Source organism: Catharus ustulatus, chromosome 9 (assembly GCF_009819885.2).
Source record: "Catharus ustulatus isolate bCatUst1 chromosome 9, bCatUst1.pri.v2, whole genome shotgun sequence".
NCBI lineage: Eukaryota > Metazoa > Chordata > Aves > Passeriformes > Turdidae > Catharus > Catharus ustulatus.
The window spans coordinates 22898058-22916436 of record NC_046229.1 but is presented as its reverse complement, the minus strand read 5'-3'; the positions used below and the strand labels follow the sequence as shown (position 1 = coordinate 22916436).

The 18379-nt window shown below is 44.2% G+C and overlaps 2 protein-coding genes across 8 annotated transcripts in view; one reads left to right on the top strand and one right to left on the bottom strand.

Annotated features, from left to right (window-relative positions):
- Window positions 1-432: 432 nt before the first annotated feature.
- CLCC1 (chloride channel CLIC like 1) lies at window positions 433-18314 on the top strand. 5 transcript variants are annotated; one of them, XM_033067282.1, is made up of 13 exons: window positions 438-524; window positions 1051-1154; window positions 3802-3942; window positions 5651-5746; window positions 6569-6676; window positions 8500-8721; window positions 9855-9995; window positions 11119-11212; window positions 12297-12394; window positions 12471-12617; window positions 13215-13496; window positions 14108-14354; window positions 17590-18314. In XM_033067282.1, the coding sequence occupies exons 3-12, from the start codon at window positions 3811-3813 to the stop codon at window positions 14333-14335; spliced, it is 1548 nt and encodes a 515-aa protein (XP_032923173.1). In that variant the 5' UTR covers window positions 438-524; window positions 1051-1154; window positions 3802-3810; the 3' UTR covers window positions 14336-14354; window positions 17590-18314. The 5 variants fall into 5 exon arrangements, 4 of the variants coding, with proteins under 4 accessions (XP_032923172.1, XP_032923175.1, XP_032923173.1 ...); XR_004418684.1 differs by lacking the exon at window positions 1051-1154 and having other exon boundaries at window positions 433-524; window positions 14113-14354; XM_033067281.1 differs by lacking the exon at window positions 1051-1154 and having other exon boundaries at window positions 433-524.
- The window catches only part of GPSM2 (G protein signaling modulator 2), a 29482-nt gene continuing 25463 nt past the window's right edge, over window positions 14361-18379 (bottom strand). For all 3 annotated transcript variants that reach the window (XM_033067276.1, XM_033067277.2, XM_042779561.1), the window contains 3 exons: window positions 17572-17734; window positions 17217-17431; window positions 14361-15820 (listed from right to left, as the gene is read on the bottom strand). In XM_033067276.1, coding sequence (XP_032923167.1) covers window positions 15656-15820; window positions 17217-17431; window positions 17572-17734 — 543 coding nt within the window. In that variant the 3' untranslated portion in view covers window positions 14361-15655. The remainder of the gene's footprint in view (window positions 15821-17216; window positions 17432-17571; window positions 17735-18379) is intronic.

Sequence of the window (18379 nt, the reverse complement as noted above, 5' to 3'; positions counted from 1 at the left end):
ATTTGCTGTGCAGTAAGTAATAATACAGCGGCGTAGAAAATCTTCTTTATATGTGTCTAATAAAGAAAAAATACAATAATATGTATGTATGATACAATGCTGTATATACAAAGCTGCGTTGGAGGAAAATAGCGTTTCTCTAGTTGTCTCTTTGTGGTCAAAGCTGGCAATCTATTTTAAATTAGTATATCTATAACATAGATATACACCATAACAATGGTGAGTTCCTGATACGAATTTTATTGCAAGTTGTGTCTTTACAGGGCGGCTCTGGTTTTACAGCCATCATTTCAGACCCCGCCTGTTGTGCTCGAACCTGCATTTAGCGGAGGTAGGTGTGGCTGTGGGGCGGGGCCGGGGCGGGGCCCGCAGAGCGAGACGGCGCCTCAGGGCCGGGCGGCGCTTCCCGGGCGGAGAGGCCGCCCCGGGCCGGGCAGCGGCGGCGCCGGGCGGAGCGGCTGCCGGGCAGGCCCCGCACCGGGTAAACACACCGGGTGAGCGCCGGGAGGCCCGCGGCCCCTCAGGTACCGCCAGCGGGAGTGCGGGCGGGGCGGGCGCCGCCGGCTGGGGCCTGCTCGGTGTCGGGGCGGGGAGGGGCTGCGGGCTGCGTGTCTCGGCGGAGCGCGGTCTCAGGTGCGACGTGAAGGAGGCGAAGGCGGGGGAGAAGCGTGCGGAGCCGCTTCTCCACGGCCCTGTTGTCTCCTGCAGCGCTCGGGCGGCAGTGCCGGCCTGGGCCCGGCCACAGCGGGGCCTGGGGCCTGGCGGAGCCGCACCGAGGGGACCAGGCCGTGGCGCCAGGCAGGGCGGGCATGTCCCTGCAGGGCTGGCCAGGGTCAGTTCTGCGTGACCGTCATGCTGCCCCCTTTGTGAAAAAACACTGAAAAGCGAAGTTCAGCGAGGAGGAACGTTCGCGTTGGCAGTAGTTCTCCATGGAGGAGCTGCCTGCGCCCTTAGGAGCAGGGTCTCTGAGGGAGCGCGGTGTATCGCTCTCAGAGAGGGAACAAAGGATGGTGGAGCGGCAGGTACTGTGACATACTTTTCTTAAAGCAGTGCGGCCAAGGGGAACTAAACCGAAGGAGTGACCAAAACCTGAACGTTGCTCCGTTAACTCGAAAATTGGTATCATCTTCCACACCCCATCGTGTGCTAATGAAGTAAGACGTGTTCATGCTTTACATGCATTGCTAAAGTCACTCGGGCTTCACCTAAATATGAAATGTCATCAACTGAGACTCTGCCTTTTACCTCCCTGAAAAAACCCAATATAAATATAGGTTGAGAGGGGCGGAGGTCAGGGGAGACTCCACCTTTGTATCGTGGGACTGTCCCGGGCTGTGCCTCTCCTCCCCCATAGGAATGCCTGTTGGGCAAGGCTCCCACACCGAGTGCTCCCTCGGGGAATTCAGAGGGCCAGCTCCTGTTGGGATTGTGCTTTCAGTCGTTTTCCACTGTAACGTATTTTCTGTCGGTTTATTGCTCATATTTTTTGTGTTCATGCGCTCCTGCAGACTGTGTTTATCACTGACAGTCCAACGTTTCTGTTGCTCGACAAATTACAGCGTTTGGCACCTGAGGGTTGAACACTTCCAGACTGTGGTCTGGCCTGCAGAGTTTGACCAGGCTCACAGTGTGTCTGTCACGCTGTTTGTCAGTCTGTGACTGTGGAAATTCTTACTGAATGTGACTGGACTCACAGTGCTGCACTGGCTCTGTGCTTCCCTTTTTAGTGCTAAATTTGCTGTCCCTCAGAATCAAAGCACAGCCACCCCCTGCCCCTCTGGGGAGTTTTTCTGCCAGATCTTCTTAATGTGACAGAAAAATTTGCTTTAGTGTTAGCATAATGCTCTTGTGGTGAAGAGTGCTCGAGTTCTGCAGTGTTTTACCATGTTTAGCAATGCTGAACTCTGTGCTACACCGGGTGATAACAAAGTCAGGGGTATTTGTTGGGGGTTGGGTTTCTTTCTTTTTTACTTACAGAATATTTTCCCTTAAGTTGCTAGGAAAGTAACTACTGTGCTTATGGGTACTTAAGAAAAAAAAGAGTGGCCAAGGTCTGGAGAGGAGTGTAGCATGTGGCTGTACTTTTTTTTCCCTCTGGGAGTTTCTGAAGCAGGGGATATCACAGGATTTTTGGTCAGGTAAAGGACCAGGCTGGGGGCAGCTGCTCTGTCTGGGCTTCGGAGGCGGGCAGTCGGACCTGCGGCTGGAAGGAAAGGAATTCACTGCCATAACCCAGTCCAGAGCTGTGCCTGTTCTGCTGCTGGGCCCCACAGCCCCTGCCCTGCCGGGGCATCCTGCACTTCCAGCCACAGCCACAAAGCTTCTGATACACCATCCTGGGATTTCTGCTCATTCCTGCCATTCCAGCTTCATGCTCCTCAGAGTCCTGCTGGAGCACCGGGATCGGCTGCCCCAGGGGTTTGTGAACCAAGGCCTCTCCTCCATCCCTTCCCCTCTGGGCACTGGGACCGGCCGCCCCAGGGGTTTGTGAACCAAGGCCTCTCCTCCATCCCTTCCCCTCTGGGCACTGGGATCGGCTGCCCCAGGGGTTTGTGAACCAAGGCCTCTCCTCCATCCCTTCCCTTCTGGGCACTGGGATCAGCTGCCCCAGGGGTTTGTGAACCAAGGCCTCTCCTCCATCCCTTCCTCTCTAGGCACTGGGATCGGCCGCCCCAGGGGTTTGTGAACCAAGGCCTCTCCTCCATCCCTTCCCTTCTGGGCACTGGGATCGGCCGCCCAGGGGTTTGTGAACCAAGGCCTCTCCTCCATCCCTTCCTGCCTGGGCACCGGGATTGGCCGCCCCAGGGGTTTGTGAACCAAGGCCTCTCCTCCATCCCTTCCTACCTGGGCACTGGGATCAGCTGCCCCAGGGGTTTGTGAACCAAGGCCTCTCCTCCATCCCTTCCCTTTTGGGCACTGGGATCAGCTGCCCCAGGGGTTTGTGAACCAAGGCCTCTCCTCCATCCCTTCCCATCTGGGCACCGGGATCAGCCGCCCCAGGGGTTTGTGAACCAAGGCCTCTCCTCCATCCCTTCCCCTCTGGGCACCAGGATTAGCTGCCCCAGGGGTTTGTGAACCAAGGCCTCTCCTCCATCCCTTCCCGTCCGGGCCCAGCCGCCGTTCCCGCCGTTCCCGCCGTTCCCGCCGTTCCCGCCGTTCCCGCCGTTCCCGCCGTTCCCGCCGTTCCCGCCGTTCCCGCCGTTCCCGCCGTTCCCGCCGTTCCCGCGTGCTGCCCGAGCCCGCGCCACAGCGCCCCCTGCAGGCGCGGGGGAATCACGGTGCGGGCCCTGCCCGCGGGAGCAGCAGCGCCCCTGCTGGCCGTGCCCGGAACTGCACCAAGGGGAAGTGCCCGAGGCCAGGAAGGGTCCCTGGGTTTGCGGTTCTGTTGTGGTTAATGCTGCGGCTCTTGTTGTTTGTTTGCTTTGTTATACACACCAATAAAGAACTGGTATTCCTGTTCTCATCTCTTTGCCTGAGACCACCTTAATTTCAAAACTATACTCATTCGGAAGGAGGGTGTTTACATTCTCCATTCCAAGGGAGGCTCCTACCTTCCTTAGCAGACACCTGTCTTTCAAACCAAGACAGCATTGATCCATTCATATAAAACAGTTTAATTGTATATATTATTGCCAGCATTTTCCTTGGGAAAAAGTATGGAAGTAAATTTAAACCTGCTTAATGGAGAACTGAATTTTTAAAAATCTCCATTTTAGTTTCTTTTCATGTAAGATTGTTTAATATTTTTCATACAGCTTGTTACACCCTGACCTAAATACCTGAATTTCTTGTTATATTCAGTGATACAGGATGCTGTTTCCTTTGGTATTGTGTGCAGTTATGCTGATAGGGAGCTGTAAAGTTCAAGAAGATGAATGGATTGACCCCACGGATATGCTCAATTATGATGCAGCATCAGGAACAATGAGAAGACCTTACAAGGTAGAAAAAGAAAGGGTGTCTTGTCTCTCCCAAAGAACTAAATGGTGTTGGAAGATTACTTTAAATGGTGACAGTAGATAATGATAGCAGTACAGTGTTTTTATTATGTTGTATTTGCATACCCAGAGAGGTCTTTGTGTCCATGGTTAAAATTGCAAAGGAAGAAATAGTGTAATTAGTTCAGGACCTTTCCTTGGTAAGCTTCTGTTGCACTCAGATCAAGTCATATCAAGCAGACTTTTTATATTTTTACAGGTGGTGCTTCATTTATGCAGATTGTGGCGCCACAGGTTATTGCTCTGAGAAGTACTGGGTTAAACAACTCTTGCTAGTTTCTGAAGTATAGTGTTAAATACCTTGAAAATCAGGTTCCTAACTGATAAAAGCTGGGGGAGTTAATTATTGTATTTTATTTTGATTAACCAGTTTGCCAGGAATATGAGCCAGTTTCCCATTTCTCATCTGAGACTACTGTGAAAGTCAGTGGTGTTTTATAATGCTGGGCCTCAGTTTTCAGAAGGAAGATCAGAACAGGGATTGAGTGCTGAACTTTTAATGATTCATTAACACTGAAGAGAAGATAAGTAGGAAAAATTACTTTTAACAAGATTGTCTCTGTCTTGTATGAGGAGTGGACTCAACCAAACATGCATCTCATGGTATTTAATCTTGTGCATGTGTGCACACATGGCACTGTAAACTGGAGGTGGTTGTAAGGGAATCCTTGACTTTTGCCATTATTCAGCTTCCAAGTTTGGTTTTACGGTCTTAAGCAATACTGTTTAAACACTACAGAACATAATTTTCTGAAGCTTTAAAGTGCAGAGTGCATTATTGCTCTCTACAGCTTTCCTCATCAACCTCCAGCTTCTCCAAGTCCACTTGATAGTCATTAGCATCGAGATCCAGCAGCAAGCTTTGAAGCCTGGAGCCCAATTGCTTCAGCTTTTATTAAAAAAGTAGTAACTTTATTGTTGTCTCCTGCAAAAATAGAACTACATCATAAATGAAAAAAATTACTACTTTGTGTTAGTCCCTCTTCTCAGGATTTCTTGTCTACTCTGCAGAGAGTTCTTAGGTGGGCAGGCTGTGTGGGCTGTTCAAACCCGCAAAACCAAACTTTGTTTCAGCATGAGTTCACCAGTTCATGTGCGGTTGTGCTTCCTCTTGGAGACTTCCCTCAGTGTGCACACCTGGTTGTGTAGGAGCAGCACTGCTCAGACTGGATCTGAGTAATGAACAGAAAACAGAGAGTGCTCTGGAGTAGAGAAAGACAGGCAGCCCACAATGGGGTATGTGTTTACTTGCACTCTGGCTGGTGGTGTGGCCAGCTGGACTGGGAATTTGCCGGGCTGAAAACTGCCCCGTTGCCTGCTGAGTCAGTTTTTAGCCAGTGCCATTATCTAATCTAGTGCACTCTGTGGATCACCAACACTCAAAGGAGGGGAAAGGGCAAGTGGAGGAGGACAGGCAAGACCTCACCTTTTTGAAGGCAACATGAATTTAGAGAAACTCTAAGCAATTGTCCATCTGGAGCTTAAAATAACAGCAGAGAGGTAGCTGGAGTGTCAGTGGGAGACTATTAGCAGCGAAGATCTGTACTCAGTTTTTAGCTCCTTTGCTCCTTCTAAAGTAATGTGACTGTAGAAGTGTAACAGCTGGTCAAATTCTTGCATTCTAAAAATATGTTTTTCTTCTGTAATTTTAGCCAAGCTATCATGACTCTGAGGAAAAGGCTGTGGATGATTCAGTCAGTACTGAAATCTCAAGTTGTTCCAGGGTAATAGATTCTTTGCAACACAAGGTTTGTTCTTCAGAATATTTTCTGATGTTTAATGGTTTGTGCTTTCTGATGATGCTCTTCTGGATAGTATCAAACAGGTGCATTGCTGGCATAATTTATGCTTTATGGAGTGGGAACCTCTAAGCAGAGGAGAGACTGGAAGCAGTTTCAGTTTATTTTCAAGTTGTTCTGCCTGCAAAGGTCTGTTTCCTGTTGTGTTTTATATTGTAACAAGATCCATGGGATCTAGGTGCTCCTGTTCAGTGGCAGCCGTTGAAAAGTGTGCTGCTGATATTACCCTATGCTGTTCTCAAGCTGTTCAGTCCTGTTTGATTTTAAGGGGTGGCTTGTGGGCTCAGAGGGTAATGTGCAGAGCTGCAGCTCTCAGGTGCTGCTGTCAGATCCCCTCCCAGGATGTGGGGATGCTTGTGTGGCTACTGGGCCCTCCCTGCCCTCAGCCGTTTGGATACCCAATGGGCTATGTGTCATTTTAATGTTGTTTTAGTTACTTAGAATTTTTGGCAGTTCCCTGTTTTTTCTTCCCCTTTTGCAAACTTAAAATGTAAGGAGATCCAGATGTTTACATTTATTTCTAGCCTTACTGAGGTCAGGATTTGAATATTACTAGCTGATGTGAAATTTTCAGTACTGGCCAGTCCCACTGAAAGTAGTATCTTCAGTAACTGCATATGCTTTTTATCTGACATACTAACCATGGAATCATTGCTAAACTAAAGAAATGTGCACCTGTTAATCCTGGGTTTAATGTGTTGTCGTTTTTTCTCTCCTATGAAGAAACTGATTTGAGCAAAGTGAATAAAAGTGTATTTTGCACAATTGCAGATTGCAGAGTGTGAGAAGAGGAATGCCAAATCACATGAGAGCCGTAGCTTTTATATTTTTAAGCGATACTTGAATAAGATTTTAAATGAAGCTGGAAAACTTGGCCTTGTAAGTATTTGAACAGTCACTTAAAAATGCTTAATTAAAATGAATTAATATTACTGCTTTGTGTAGTTTTCACAGTTACCAAGCATTGAGTAATTATGCTGGTGTACTTGAAATGAAGGGAACTGAATGGCAAAGGAAAAGATGATAGAAGTATGTGCATCCAGCAGGAGACACAGTTGTCATTTGATCTGTAAAGCACCCAAAGGAAGAGTTTGTGGCTTCAGTGTGAACATCTGTTGCTGGAATGCAGCTCTAGGACCACCTTGTTCTGGTCACATGAATGGTTGGAAACTGGAAGGACCCAGATCTGGTTGTTTGTTGTAGACTTTTAAGGCCTGTATTGTAGGTCTGCCATGTTAACCTGCAGAGGGTGGAAGAGAGGACAGGTAACCTGGGAGGAGTACAGAGATTGTCCAAGCAGGGACAGGGATCAGGTTAGGAAAGCTAAAGCCCAGATAGAATTGAACCCTTAAGGAAGGGATGCCATCCAGAGGGACCCTGACAGGTTTGGGAGGTGGGTCCATGCAAAACTCAGGAAGTTCAGTGAGACCAAGTGCAAGGGGCTGTACATGTGTTGGGCCAGTGCTAGGAACAATAACAGACTTGGGTGGGAACAGACTGGGACTGTCCCTCAGGAGAAAGACTTAGGAATGCTGATGAACCTGGCCATGTGAGCTTGCAGCCCAGAAAGCCAAAGGATCCTGGGTTGGAACTAGATTATCTTTAAGGTCCCTTCCAACCCAAACCATTCTGTGATTCTAACCATCAAGCAAAAGTAGCTTATTAGACTTTCCATGTAAGAATCACCTTATTACTACTTTATGCAGTGGTTTCAGCTGCAGTAGACTGAATTTTCTTCCTGGTAGCTGGTGCAGCACTGTGTTTGGATTCAGTGTGAGTGCACTGTTGATAACACACTGGTGTTTCAGTTGTTGCTCAGTGGTGCTTTCTCTAATCCAAGGACTTCTCAGTGCCTTGTGCCAGCCAGGAGGTGCAGGAGGAGCAGTGAGGGAGTGTGGCCAGGACAGCTGAGCTGAGCTGGCCACAGGGCCACTGCAAACCATGGCTGCTGTGCGCAGGGTGAACTGGGGGGTTCATCAGGAGGGGCTGATCACTGCTTGGGAATGGGCTGGGCATTGGTCAGCTTTGGGAGCCGTTGCATTGTGCACCACTTGTTCTTCTGGGTTTTACTTCCTTCTTTCTCTTTTTTTCATGACTAGTAGTATTATTACCATCACATTTTATTTTGTTTGCTCGGTTTTTTTACATTTTTTCTCATTCCCATCCCCACCAGGAGGGATATAGGAAGGAGTGAGTGTCTGCATGATACTTTAGTTGTTCACTGGGCACTTTATTATATTGTCTTTGGAGATTTTGTTTATTCAGAGGTAGAAGAATTGATTCTTAGTAATAAGAAAAATTACTGTTGAATAATGAACATTACATTTAGTATTTAATAGTTGCTATCTGTATTATCTGGCTGTTACTGAGGCACACATAGTGTGTATATGTAACTATTACTTGTTAACAAGCACTGGTTCTGAAGTCTTAGTAACAGGTGAGATCATTCACTTTCTTTTTTTAGGGTTTTTTTTCCTGTAGAATTGAAGGATTATAAAGCAATTGAATTGTGTTTCATGTGGTTTAGGTGAACAAAAAGGTTATAGAATCATAGTGTGTCCCCTGTGCCATGTTTTTGTGCTGCAGTCTGCTTCAGAAGCATGCTGGTACAGAATGAATATGATCAGGCTTTGGCCTATGGATGCATTTCTATTTCCAAGTAAGCAGCTTTTAACCATTGTTTTGCTTTGCTTTGAATTCAGCCTGAGGAAAATGTGGACCATGTCCATTATGATGCAGAGATCATTCTTACAAGACAGACCTATTTGGAGATCCTCAGGTTTGTCAATGAGGAAGCCTGGCAGCCAGGTGCCCTGGATGAGGCACTGAGTGATATTTTGATCAATTTTAAACACCATGATGATCAAGCTTGGCAGTGGAGATTTGAAGATGCCTTTGGAATTGATCTATATAATTTGTTTTTGGTAAGAGAATAAAGGTTGATTATTGGTTTTAATTGCTGTTTTCTTCAGGTTCTCTATGCTAGTGAAATAATATTATCATTTTAACTCCACAGATAAAGCAATTATTTCCATCATACTTTCAGTGAGTCACTTTTTTTTGTGGTTGCTGAAGGATGCATTTGCTTAAAGAAGGAATTCGAGTTTTTTATTCCTGTGTTCATTGTAGCTTTGTTCTCATTGTAGCTTTGGTTTGGGGCTTTTGTTCTGCTGTGCTTTTTTTTTTTTTTCTCTTTTATCTGTGCTGCCAGACTCATTGTGCTCTAGCACTTGCTTACCACTAGAACTGACACCTCATGCATTATAGATCTTCCAGGCTTGTCTCTTCTTCATGTAGTTGTTGAAGCTGTTGGCTTCTCCAAGAGTTGGAATATATACTGAAACAAGTATATATTTGAACTCTTGTAGGTCTGAGGCAAATTTTGTGGGAAAAAATGTATAGTGTGGGAGAGAAGAGCATTACTATGGGAAATATAAAGTGCTAAGCTGAGGGTCTCTAATAAACTGAAGCTTTCTGAATAAATCTTTACATTTCAAAATATGCCAGTGTTTTATGCTGACATAATCTTGCAGGTAACCTGTCTAGATATGAGGGGTCCCTGGAAGCCAGATGACAAAAGCAGCCTGTCAGTAACCTCTGCTAGGGGTCCTCAGGCAGAAAGACACTGTAGAAGGCTTCTCTGAAGCCTTGCTACTGGTACCCAGGCTGTAAATTTGTCTCTTTACCAAAGCGCAGGAGTTGGCAGCAGTTGTTCTGTGGTTTATAGCAGGCACAAACTGCTGCAGCACTGACTGACACCAATTTGATAATTTAGAAGTGTGGTTGCTAATGTAACAAACATCCTAAGGAAGAAATAACTAAATATCACAAGAAACAAATGACCAACTGCAATGTAAGGCTGTGACAGGAATGAGTATTAGTTCTACCATGAAACTGTTCTGCTCAGATGGGCTGTGGAAGCAAGGAAAAACTTCTCAGCTATTCTGTGTAATTGACATTAGTAAAAACAAGAGTTGGAAGTTTGTGCATGTGTACTGTCAGTAAGCTTGGAAAGTTCCAAATGTGGGTAGTAATTCTTTCCTCTTTTCCTTTTCAGCTGCTCTTGTGCTTGGTGTGCATTGTAACTGTAATAACTACAGAACTCTGGACACGTGTTCTTTGGTTGGTTCAGCTAAAACGTTTTATATTATTAAATTTTTTCATCAGCTTTGGATGGAATTGGCTTTACTTGTTTAAGGTACGTTCTGTAATCTTAATGGCTTTTTGGCTTAGAACTTTACAGTTATGAGGGAGTTAAGGTTTAGTTCCTTTGGTTAGTTTACACATAGCTTTTAATTAACTGCAAAATAAAAAAAAAGGATAAACATTTTCTTTTGCATGTTGATGAGTGCGTTATGTGTAAAGAACAAAAGAAACCCTGAGAGCTTTATCCTGCTGTAGAGGTGCAAAAAATTCAGAGATCATTACTCTAATTTTACTACCTGGGCAAGGCAGACGTGAGCTCTGACTAAAGCAGCTTGGTAGAAAAGTTACACAGAAATATATTCTGAGGAGTTTTTTTTTTCTTAAGATTCACTGGTAGAAACTGTGTTTGATGTGACAGACCAGATAAATGCCTCATTAATGGTGATTGAGTGGCTGATGGTACAATAGAATCAGTTTTATTGAGGAGGAATTTAAGCTAGCCGATCAAAGCCCAGCCACAAAATCTGCCCTCACATCTTATCAGACAGGATTGAACTGCAGCTTGTCAGACGCAGGGTTAGCAGAGTGCTAAGAGAGTGGGATGGCTCTGTCATGGGGGTGGAATCCCATGCAGATGGCTTGGGCTGAGGCAGTGAAGAATGTTGGTTTTGCAACAGATCATTTGACTGAATTTCTTCTGGTTTGATTATCAGTTGCAAACTGTAAGCCAAAGCTATAATAAATGCGGGTATTTCTTATGGGAATTATCTGAAAATAAAAGAGCATGTTTTAACTAGTAGTTGCATGACAACTGTATCTCTATTCCAGAAACATTTTAAGGAAAGATGTCATCAGTTTACTTTTGCCTTGAACTTGTATCTTTGAAGAGTGGAGTCTGGTCCTTTGGCAGTTCAGACTCCTTCTAGAGAATAACTTGGAAGTAGCCATTGTCTCGGATTTTGTGCATTCCTAGGAAGTTCTTAGAATTTAACTCCATTAAACTTTTCTAAATACATATTACATGGGGAATTGTCATTACAAGGTAACAATGGGGAAATTCTCACTTACGAGGGGAACTCTAAAAGCTGCTGAGAGCAAGCACAGATAGCTGTGAGGAGCAGCACTCCTGGCTGCAGGCACCTCAGTCCATGTTTGGCTCCCTGCTGTCTCTGCAGATGGCCTTTGCCCAGCACCAGGCAGAGATCGCCAAGATGGGGCAGTTCGATGATGTGTGTGCAGAGAAGCTGGACTGGCAGGGAAGTCTCTTTGGTAAGTTCTTGTCTTGGTGCTTTGCAGTAGTAGTTAAGACCACAGAATATCAATTCATGGTATCCCAAGATACTTAGATTTCTTAATGAATAGTACAGGGAATTTTCTTTAATACATGACTATGTGATTTTACCCTTTTTCCATCCCATAAGACTTCGTTTTCTAGGCCTTGGGAGGAAAGCTGATCACAGCACTGTACTTGGGCCATGTCATGGTGTTACTTCTTTTTCTTGTAACTTCTATGTTTCCCCAGCCTCTGTCCCCAGCACCATTCAGTGCCATTTACCAAAGACAGGCAGACAGAGTTCAGGACAAGAATTTTTTTTTAATGTATCAGGCCTGTGAATAATTTCAGGAATTAGATCTGTAATTGTTTATTCAGGTGTTATTATTTTACAGAGAAAGCTGATTTTTATTATTAGTTTTTATTTCTATCCAGTGCTATAGCAGGTAGATGAAGTGTAGCAGCTCTTAAAGAATGTTTGTTTTGATCTTCCTGTATAATTTCTTAGCTCTGTTCTGTTTTTGATACATGTCATTGATTTATGTTCTCACTGCAGTAAAACCAAAGTACAGAAATAATGATGTCATGAATCACTTGTTTATAATGTAAAAGTTCCCTTAAGAAATAAGACTTCTGCTTGTAACTAAAACAGACCCTTGAATCAAGCAAGCAAAGTAGATTATTTCAGTCTCCCTGCAGACTGGCAGATGGGCAGTAACACAGAATGATGCTGTGTCATAGCTGTGAACATAGTATGCAAGTTCATAGTTTCTACAGCTGAGACTTTTCCCTGAGGCTTCTGGGAACTGATCTCACCTAAAGAACTTTCTTGATTATACATGGGAAAACTTCAGGTTCTTCTCTTTATTCCCAACCTTCTCTTCCCTTCCTGCATCCCCTTGACTGGAAAAACTATACTATCAAGCCAATTTCAGATGTGCAAAAATAAATCTCAATTTTGAACCGTATCTAGAAGAGTTCTCTTCCATCTGTAACTGAAATGCTTCTTTCTGTATTGCTGCTGTGTCACAAAATACATTTTTAAGAAGTAGTAAAAATATGTCTGTGCTTTGACTTCAGAATGGCTTAGAACTGTATGGACATTCCGGGATGATCCTTGTCAGAAGTATTATGAAACTCTGCTCGTAAATCCTGTTTTGCTGGTTCCACCAACAAAGGTATGACCTGAGCCCAAAAGGCCTGTTCATGGTGTTTGTTTCTGTGACAACACTGGTTTTCTGTTTGTTTTTCTAGGCCTTGGCAATAACTTTCACCCACTTTGTAACTGAGCCCTTGAAGCATGTAGGACAGGGTATTGGTGAATTCATCAAGGCACTTATGAAGGAGATGCCGGTAATTCTGCAGGTTCCAGTGCTCATTATCATGGCTCTGTCTGTCCTGGTTTGTATACATTTGTCTTATATTTAAACATTTAGTTTTATTTTTTAAATATTACATGTATTTATTTTTAAGTATTATCTATTCTATTACTTATTTGTAAAACCAAACAGATTTTTTAGGATAAAGAAATTACTTCTGCAAGGATTTTTTTTTCTTGACAAAGGCTTCATACTACAGTTGGTCTAGAAATTAAAAGAGCCAAGGTTTGTATTCAAACTGTATTCTTCTCCCCCTTCCCCAGTAGTATATAGCAGCATTAAACTGCTTAAAATCTTAAGACTCTCTGACAGTTTACTGCACCTTAGTTCCCACTTCTTCTTTGAGTCATTACATCGTGATACATGTACTTGGCATTTAACACAAAAGTACTGAGTTAGAGCCTTAAACATCTTTAATGTAGCACCAACAATGAACTGCATCCATCCTGGCAGTTCCTGCAGCATGGTCAGACTGCAGAAGGCTTGAGCTGGAGCCGTTCTCTTCACCTGACCTTCTTCTTCAGGGGCTTTCAGATATATGACAAGAAACCTGTATGAAAACCACAGGCTGCAGATATTTGGTGTTTTGCTCAGTTTGGGTTTTTTCCTCTCCCCCCAGGTATTCTGCTATGGTGCAGGATCATCAGTGTCTGCATTAAGATACTTAATGTCTTCTCAGAAGAAAAGTCTTCCTCCGCCTGCCAGTGAGCAGGAGCAAATAGGCTTTAGGCAGTATGATGGCAGAACAGTAGAAGAGTATTATGTGCAGAGGCATCAGTATGTCCCCAGAGGCCACCAGGACAGAGGGGATGCTTCCATGAGGCCTCTCCCCACGGTGAGAGCGAGCAATGGCAGCAGGAGCCCAGAGACGGCGCACACCAGAGACGAGCCGGAAGCACAGGTACCAGAGTCCCACAGGGACCAGAGTCAGTCCTGTCACAGGGACCAGAGTCCCACAGGGACCAGAGCCCCGCAGAGCAGAGCCTGATGTGTCTCCTGGTGCCCTGGGAGCTGCCATTAACCTGAGCAGATGGCAATGGCACTTGCTAGAACACGTTTTATCAACAGATATAACCCAGATGTGGGGGGGAGAGGAGCTAAGGAGTACACGGTCCCCTATGGAACAGTTTGACAGAGGTGTCTTGGATGTGTTTCTTCTGGAAAAATATCTTGCAATGGTTAACTGTGGCAGGAAACTGCTGAATTAAAACTCTTTATAGTAAAGACAGCTTCAGTTTTGAGAGGTCAGTATGTATGTCAGCCTGGGCAATCATGATAACCCACAGAAAAAATGTGGAGGAAGAAAGTGATGACTTCCTGTAAACTACAGAAAATTCAAAACAATATTTGCACTCTATGTTTGGCTCATTTACATGTTCTGTTTCCCCAAGGGGGAATAAAAACCTTTGTCATGCTTTGGGTGAGCCCTGCCCCTTGAGCTGGGATGCACTTGAAACAATAGATGCTGTCACTTTTGATTGCTTCATTAATAGATAATTATTTTTTTTGCAGAACAGGTTGTGCACTGAAGCTGAAGTTCATCGACCTGAAACTCTCAAAGCTGAAAACTTTACTGAAGAAGCTGCACTTAAGCAGCAAAAACAGGAGACAGAAAAAGCAGAGGGAGAAACTGGAGAAAACTGTGACCCTAATAAAAACTTAAAAGGGAAAAGTTCTGCTGTGGAACCATGTGAAGAGAAGAAAGAGAATGTTTTACATGACTCTCAGGAAAAAGACTAAGGAAGACCCAGGCTCTGCTGTAAGTTTTGTCTTACCTTTACTTGTCATGTACTTGCTAATTCTACTTTCATTTTCAAGTGTGGAAGAGAGAACATCAGAAAGCTGTTAGGTGGGGTTGTAAAATCTGGGAGAGTGAGTACATGCACTATGGCTGGAGTCTGAAATAAAGGTGTTAAGATGATACACCTTTAAGTGCCCAAAAAATCCCAGGCTTCTGGAGTGTTGCTGCTTTTTGGAAATCGGGTTTGTGTAGTAAGTTTTGTGTAATTCCCGTAACACTAATTCCTAGCTCAGATGTCTCAGGTCTGTCTTTGGGTTTATGTTCTTTAAAATCAGTTTGCTTCTTGCCAGCTTGGTTTTAGATCAGCTTATGGATTTCCTCGTGGTGTAATGAGAACTTGATGTTTTTGCAGGTGGTTTTTAGGCAGTTTAAAGCTGAACAGGGCCAGGACCAGGAGCTACCCAGTGTTCCCCAGAATTCCCCCAGCCCAGCTGGTCCTTAGCCAGAGCATGGGAGGAGCTGAGGTCAGGTACAGGAAGCAACAGCTGTACATTTCCTGTGTGTGACACTGGAAATTGGGTGCTGCAGGAACTGGCCCAGGCCCATGGGAATTGGTGCCCAGTGCGTACAACACAAACTGTAGAGCAGCATGAGCAGCTGTTTCTTGAAAGTAAGTACTTCTTGAAAACTTCTGTTCTGAATTTAATGTAGGAAACAATTAACTAAATATTACCAAAACAACCATCATGTTTGAAAAAACTATTTTTTATTAAACAGAATTAAAGCTAGGGTTTAATTTTTTTTATATAGAAATTGTTTCTTTGAAACTGTGTTTCTGTAAAGAGACTAAAGACTGAAGCTATTTCTCCTTTTTTTAAAATTATTATTTTTTAAAAAAGTATAAAAGAAAACAGAACTTTTTGTCAGGAGGTACAAATCAGGGGGAAAAAATCAAGTTTTCTTTAGAAAGAACATAAAAATTTAAGTCTTACACTGGATTGCAACAGTGGTAGAATCCACTCAGGAGCAATGAAAGAACTGATAGAGAAAAAAAATCATAATTTTGATAGACTAGAGGCAATTAAGGAGAGACAGTACCAGTACTTCAGACACTGCTCTGAAAGCAGCTGCCAAACGCAAGAGCAGGGGCAGTTCTGTAACTACTGCTCACCAGTGTGATGCTGCTGCTATTTCTGTGAAAAATCAGGAGAGAGGAGACAAAGCTGCTAATGTAGACATCCTAAAAAAGGCAAGTGTGCTTTTCAGCAAACCAGAATGATCCCTAGGATGCTGCTGTACAGTACAGGCCTCTGGGGTCTTCAGCTGGAACTGGGTCCCTTTATAGCTGAGGGCAAGTGGACTCTCTGTTCATCCATTCTCTTGGCTTGTGAGCGCAAAATCAGGCTGAAAAAATCCTCATCTGGTACAGTGGGGCCTTTGGCAGCTCCTGGAGGAGCACATCTTTGATCATCCAGTCTGGAGCCCTACAGACAGACCAAGCAATAAAAGCTGCATATTTACAGGAAGATATCGAGTAAGTGAGCAATATTAAGTGAAAAATCCTACCAAAAGCTTTGGTATCAGGTTTCAACTAGTAGAGAGATTTAATTTAAAAGCTTTTTTTCAAGTTAAACTTGCTAAATGAAATGAAGAATCCAAGTGTAACTAAAATGGTTCCTCTGGCCCACTTGTCTTCATGTGTCTGAACATAGCTCCCCCAGTTCAGTTCTTTGACATATTGCAAAATGAGAGTTAAGTGTCCTTAGTTCAAAAGGGGAATTTTTAGCATTGGTACAGGGTGTTTCTGATCTCATAGACCAGGAAAAGTATGGTTGTCTTCCTTTCCTTACACAGGGACTAAAAAATGGCAGCAGTGGTGCGAGATGTGGGAAGGCATTCCTTGGAGCCCCCTTGCCTCCACATTGCAGCTGGGTACAGTTTAATGCTAAGGGTTACAGAGCAGGGGGCAAACCCTGCTGGGCTGGGCTCTGCTCCTTGCACACAGCCTCCCGAGCTGGGACAGGCTGTTCTCCACGGAACCAGGCTGCCACTGGAGGGCCCTTTGGCCACAGGAGCAAAAGCACAGCTTTCAGAGTGGGTGGGACAGGCACCCTTGAGACAAAAAGTCTCAAAGGCAGCAACCCTTCTGTGCTTGCTTAAAGCAGTAGTGTCTGTCCTGGTCAGAGGAGATTAAATATTTTTCCATTCCTAAAAAAATATTTCTAGATTCTTTGCTTGACTCACAAGCTGCTACAACAGAACATGGTATTTCAGAAGGCTGAATAACACTGTCACTGTAGACTCAATGGCAGGTGCTGCTTTCTCACCCAGGCTACCATACTTAGTGACCTTTGGAGAACTAAGCATCTGAATTTTGTATTTTGGGCTGCTTATCAACCAGTCAGACAAACCAGCAAGTTTTTTTAATTCTTTTTGGTCTAACTGGTATAGGCAGATGCTCTAAATGAAAATCAGTCACCTCACTTGTATATTGCTATAAACTGTCATTTAAACTTAACTCATGGGAATGATAACCACTCTTACCACCAAAACCTGGTTACTGAATTCTTTCAGTTGATAAATTAGGAATGCTGGTGCTAAATACTTAAAACCATTTTACATACTCCTTGTAATAGCCTCACTTGTTTTTCTTCACTTTTTAAGCATTTCTTACTTTTAATAGTTACTGTGGTACCAAAATTACACTGACTAGACACTAGATAATTTTAAAAAACCCCAAATTTGTGCTCTTATCTGCCAGATCAATGTATATCCTAAAGCACATGATAAACAGAGTGGCTTCCTTGCAGGACTGCAGTAGCAGGAGGCACAGCTGCACCTGCAGAGGCAGAAGCTGAGGAGGTTGTTGTTAAGCCTTACCTGGCATTTGATGAGTATATCGAAGAAGTCGTCATCCAGCTCCCTGTTGCTGCTGGCCATGAGGTGGCCCAGCACAGGCTGGCTGCGCTGGCGCAGGCGCAGGCCGGGCAGCTCGCTGAAGCTGGCGCGCTGGTCATCGAGCCGGCGGCTCTGCGAGCTCGCCAGCAGCTCCAGGAACTCGTCCGTGTGCGGGGACACCACGGACGTGGAAAAGGCTGCCAGGACACACAGAACAAATTCAAGTTAGCGTAGGAGTGAATTCGCTGCTGTACTGAGTCTTGCATGCAAATACATTTTGAAAATAGTATTTGGCAAAAACTCAAGGCAAATACAGATTTTACTTTGGAAAAATTACATTTTATCATGGTTTTAGGTGGAGTAGAGGATGTTGCCACTGAAGCAGCTGAGAGTCTGTTTTTCTCCTGGAAGCAGCACCGCTGATCATCCATCCTGTTACTCTGGAACCGACTCAGCAGATCAAAGAACCCTTCGTCTGCCATTGTCTCACGACTGCTTTTCTGCAAAGGAGAAGAGATTGAGGATGCTTGATCTTAGAGTACCTACAGCTAGGAAAACTCCATCAGTTTCAGTCCAGTGATACGTTTGATATTTACGTATCTGAAATTATTAAATGATTTTTTTTTTTTAGTCAACCATTTCTCTAGCCAGAGGTCTATCATAGGAGGAGATGCTACTGCTAGGGCAGCATTTTGGAGAGTGAAATACAGAAATGTTTCATTCTCTGAAAGGGAAAGAAACAGTGCTCTGATCATGATACAATGGGAGTTATTCCTCCTCAGCCATTCATCCAACAAAACCCCAAATACCCAGGAAAGGAAAAAAAAAACCAGCAGCAATGAACAGTTGCCATTGTCTCCTCACGTCTATGACCAAATGACTTAGTTCTTTTATTCTGCACTGACTTCTCTCAAGAGTGTAATAACCTAAAAAGTATGTCCAAAATATCTCCCACTGCCTGAATCAGAAAAACTAGATTTTGTTAACTTTGGAGAAGTGGGGTCTAGAAGAGACTTAAATAAAATTTATTTGGTGAGCTCTAACTTAAAAATCCACCATAAATAAAATGTTTCAGCAGTAGGAAAATCTTAAAGCTGGCACCACCCCCGAGAGAGCTGTAGAATGACAGACATCAGTTTAGAGAC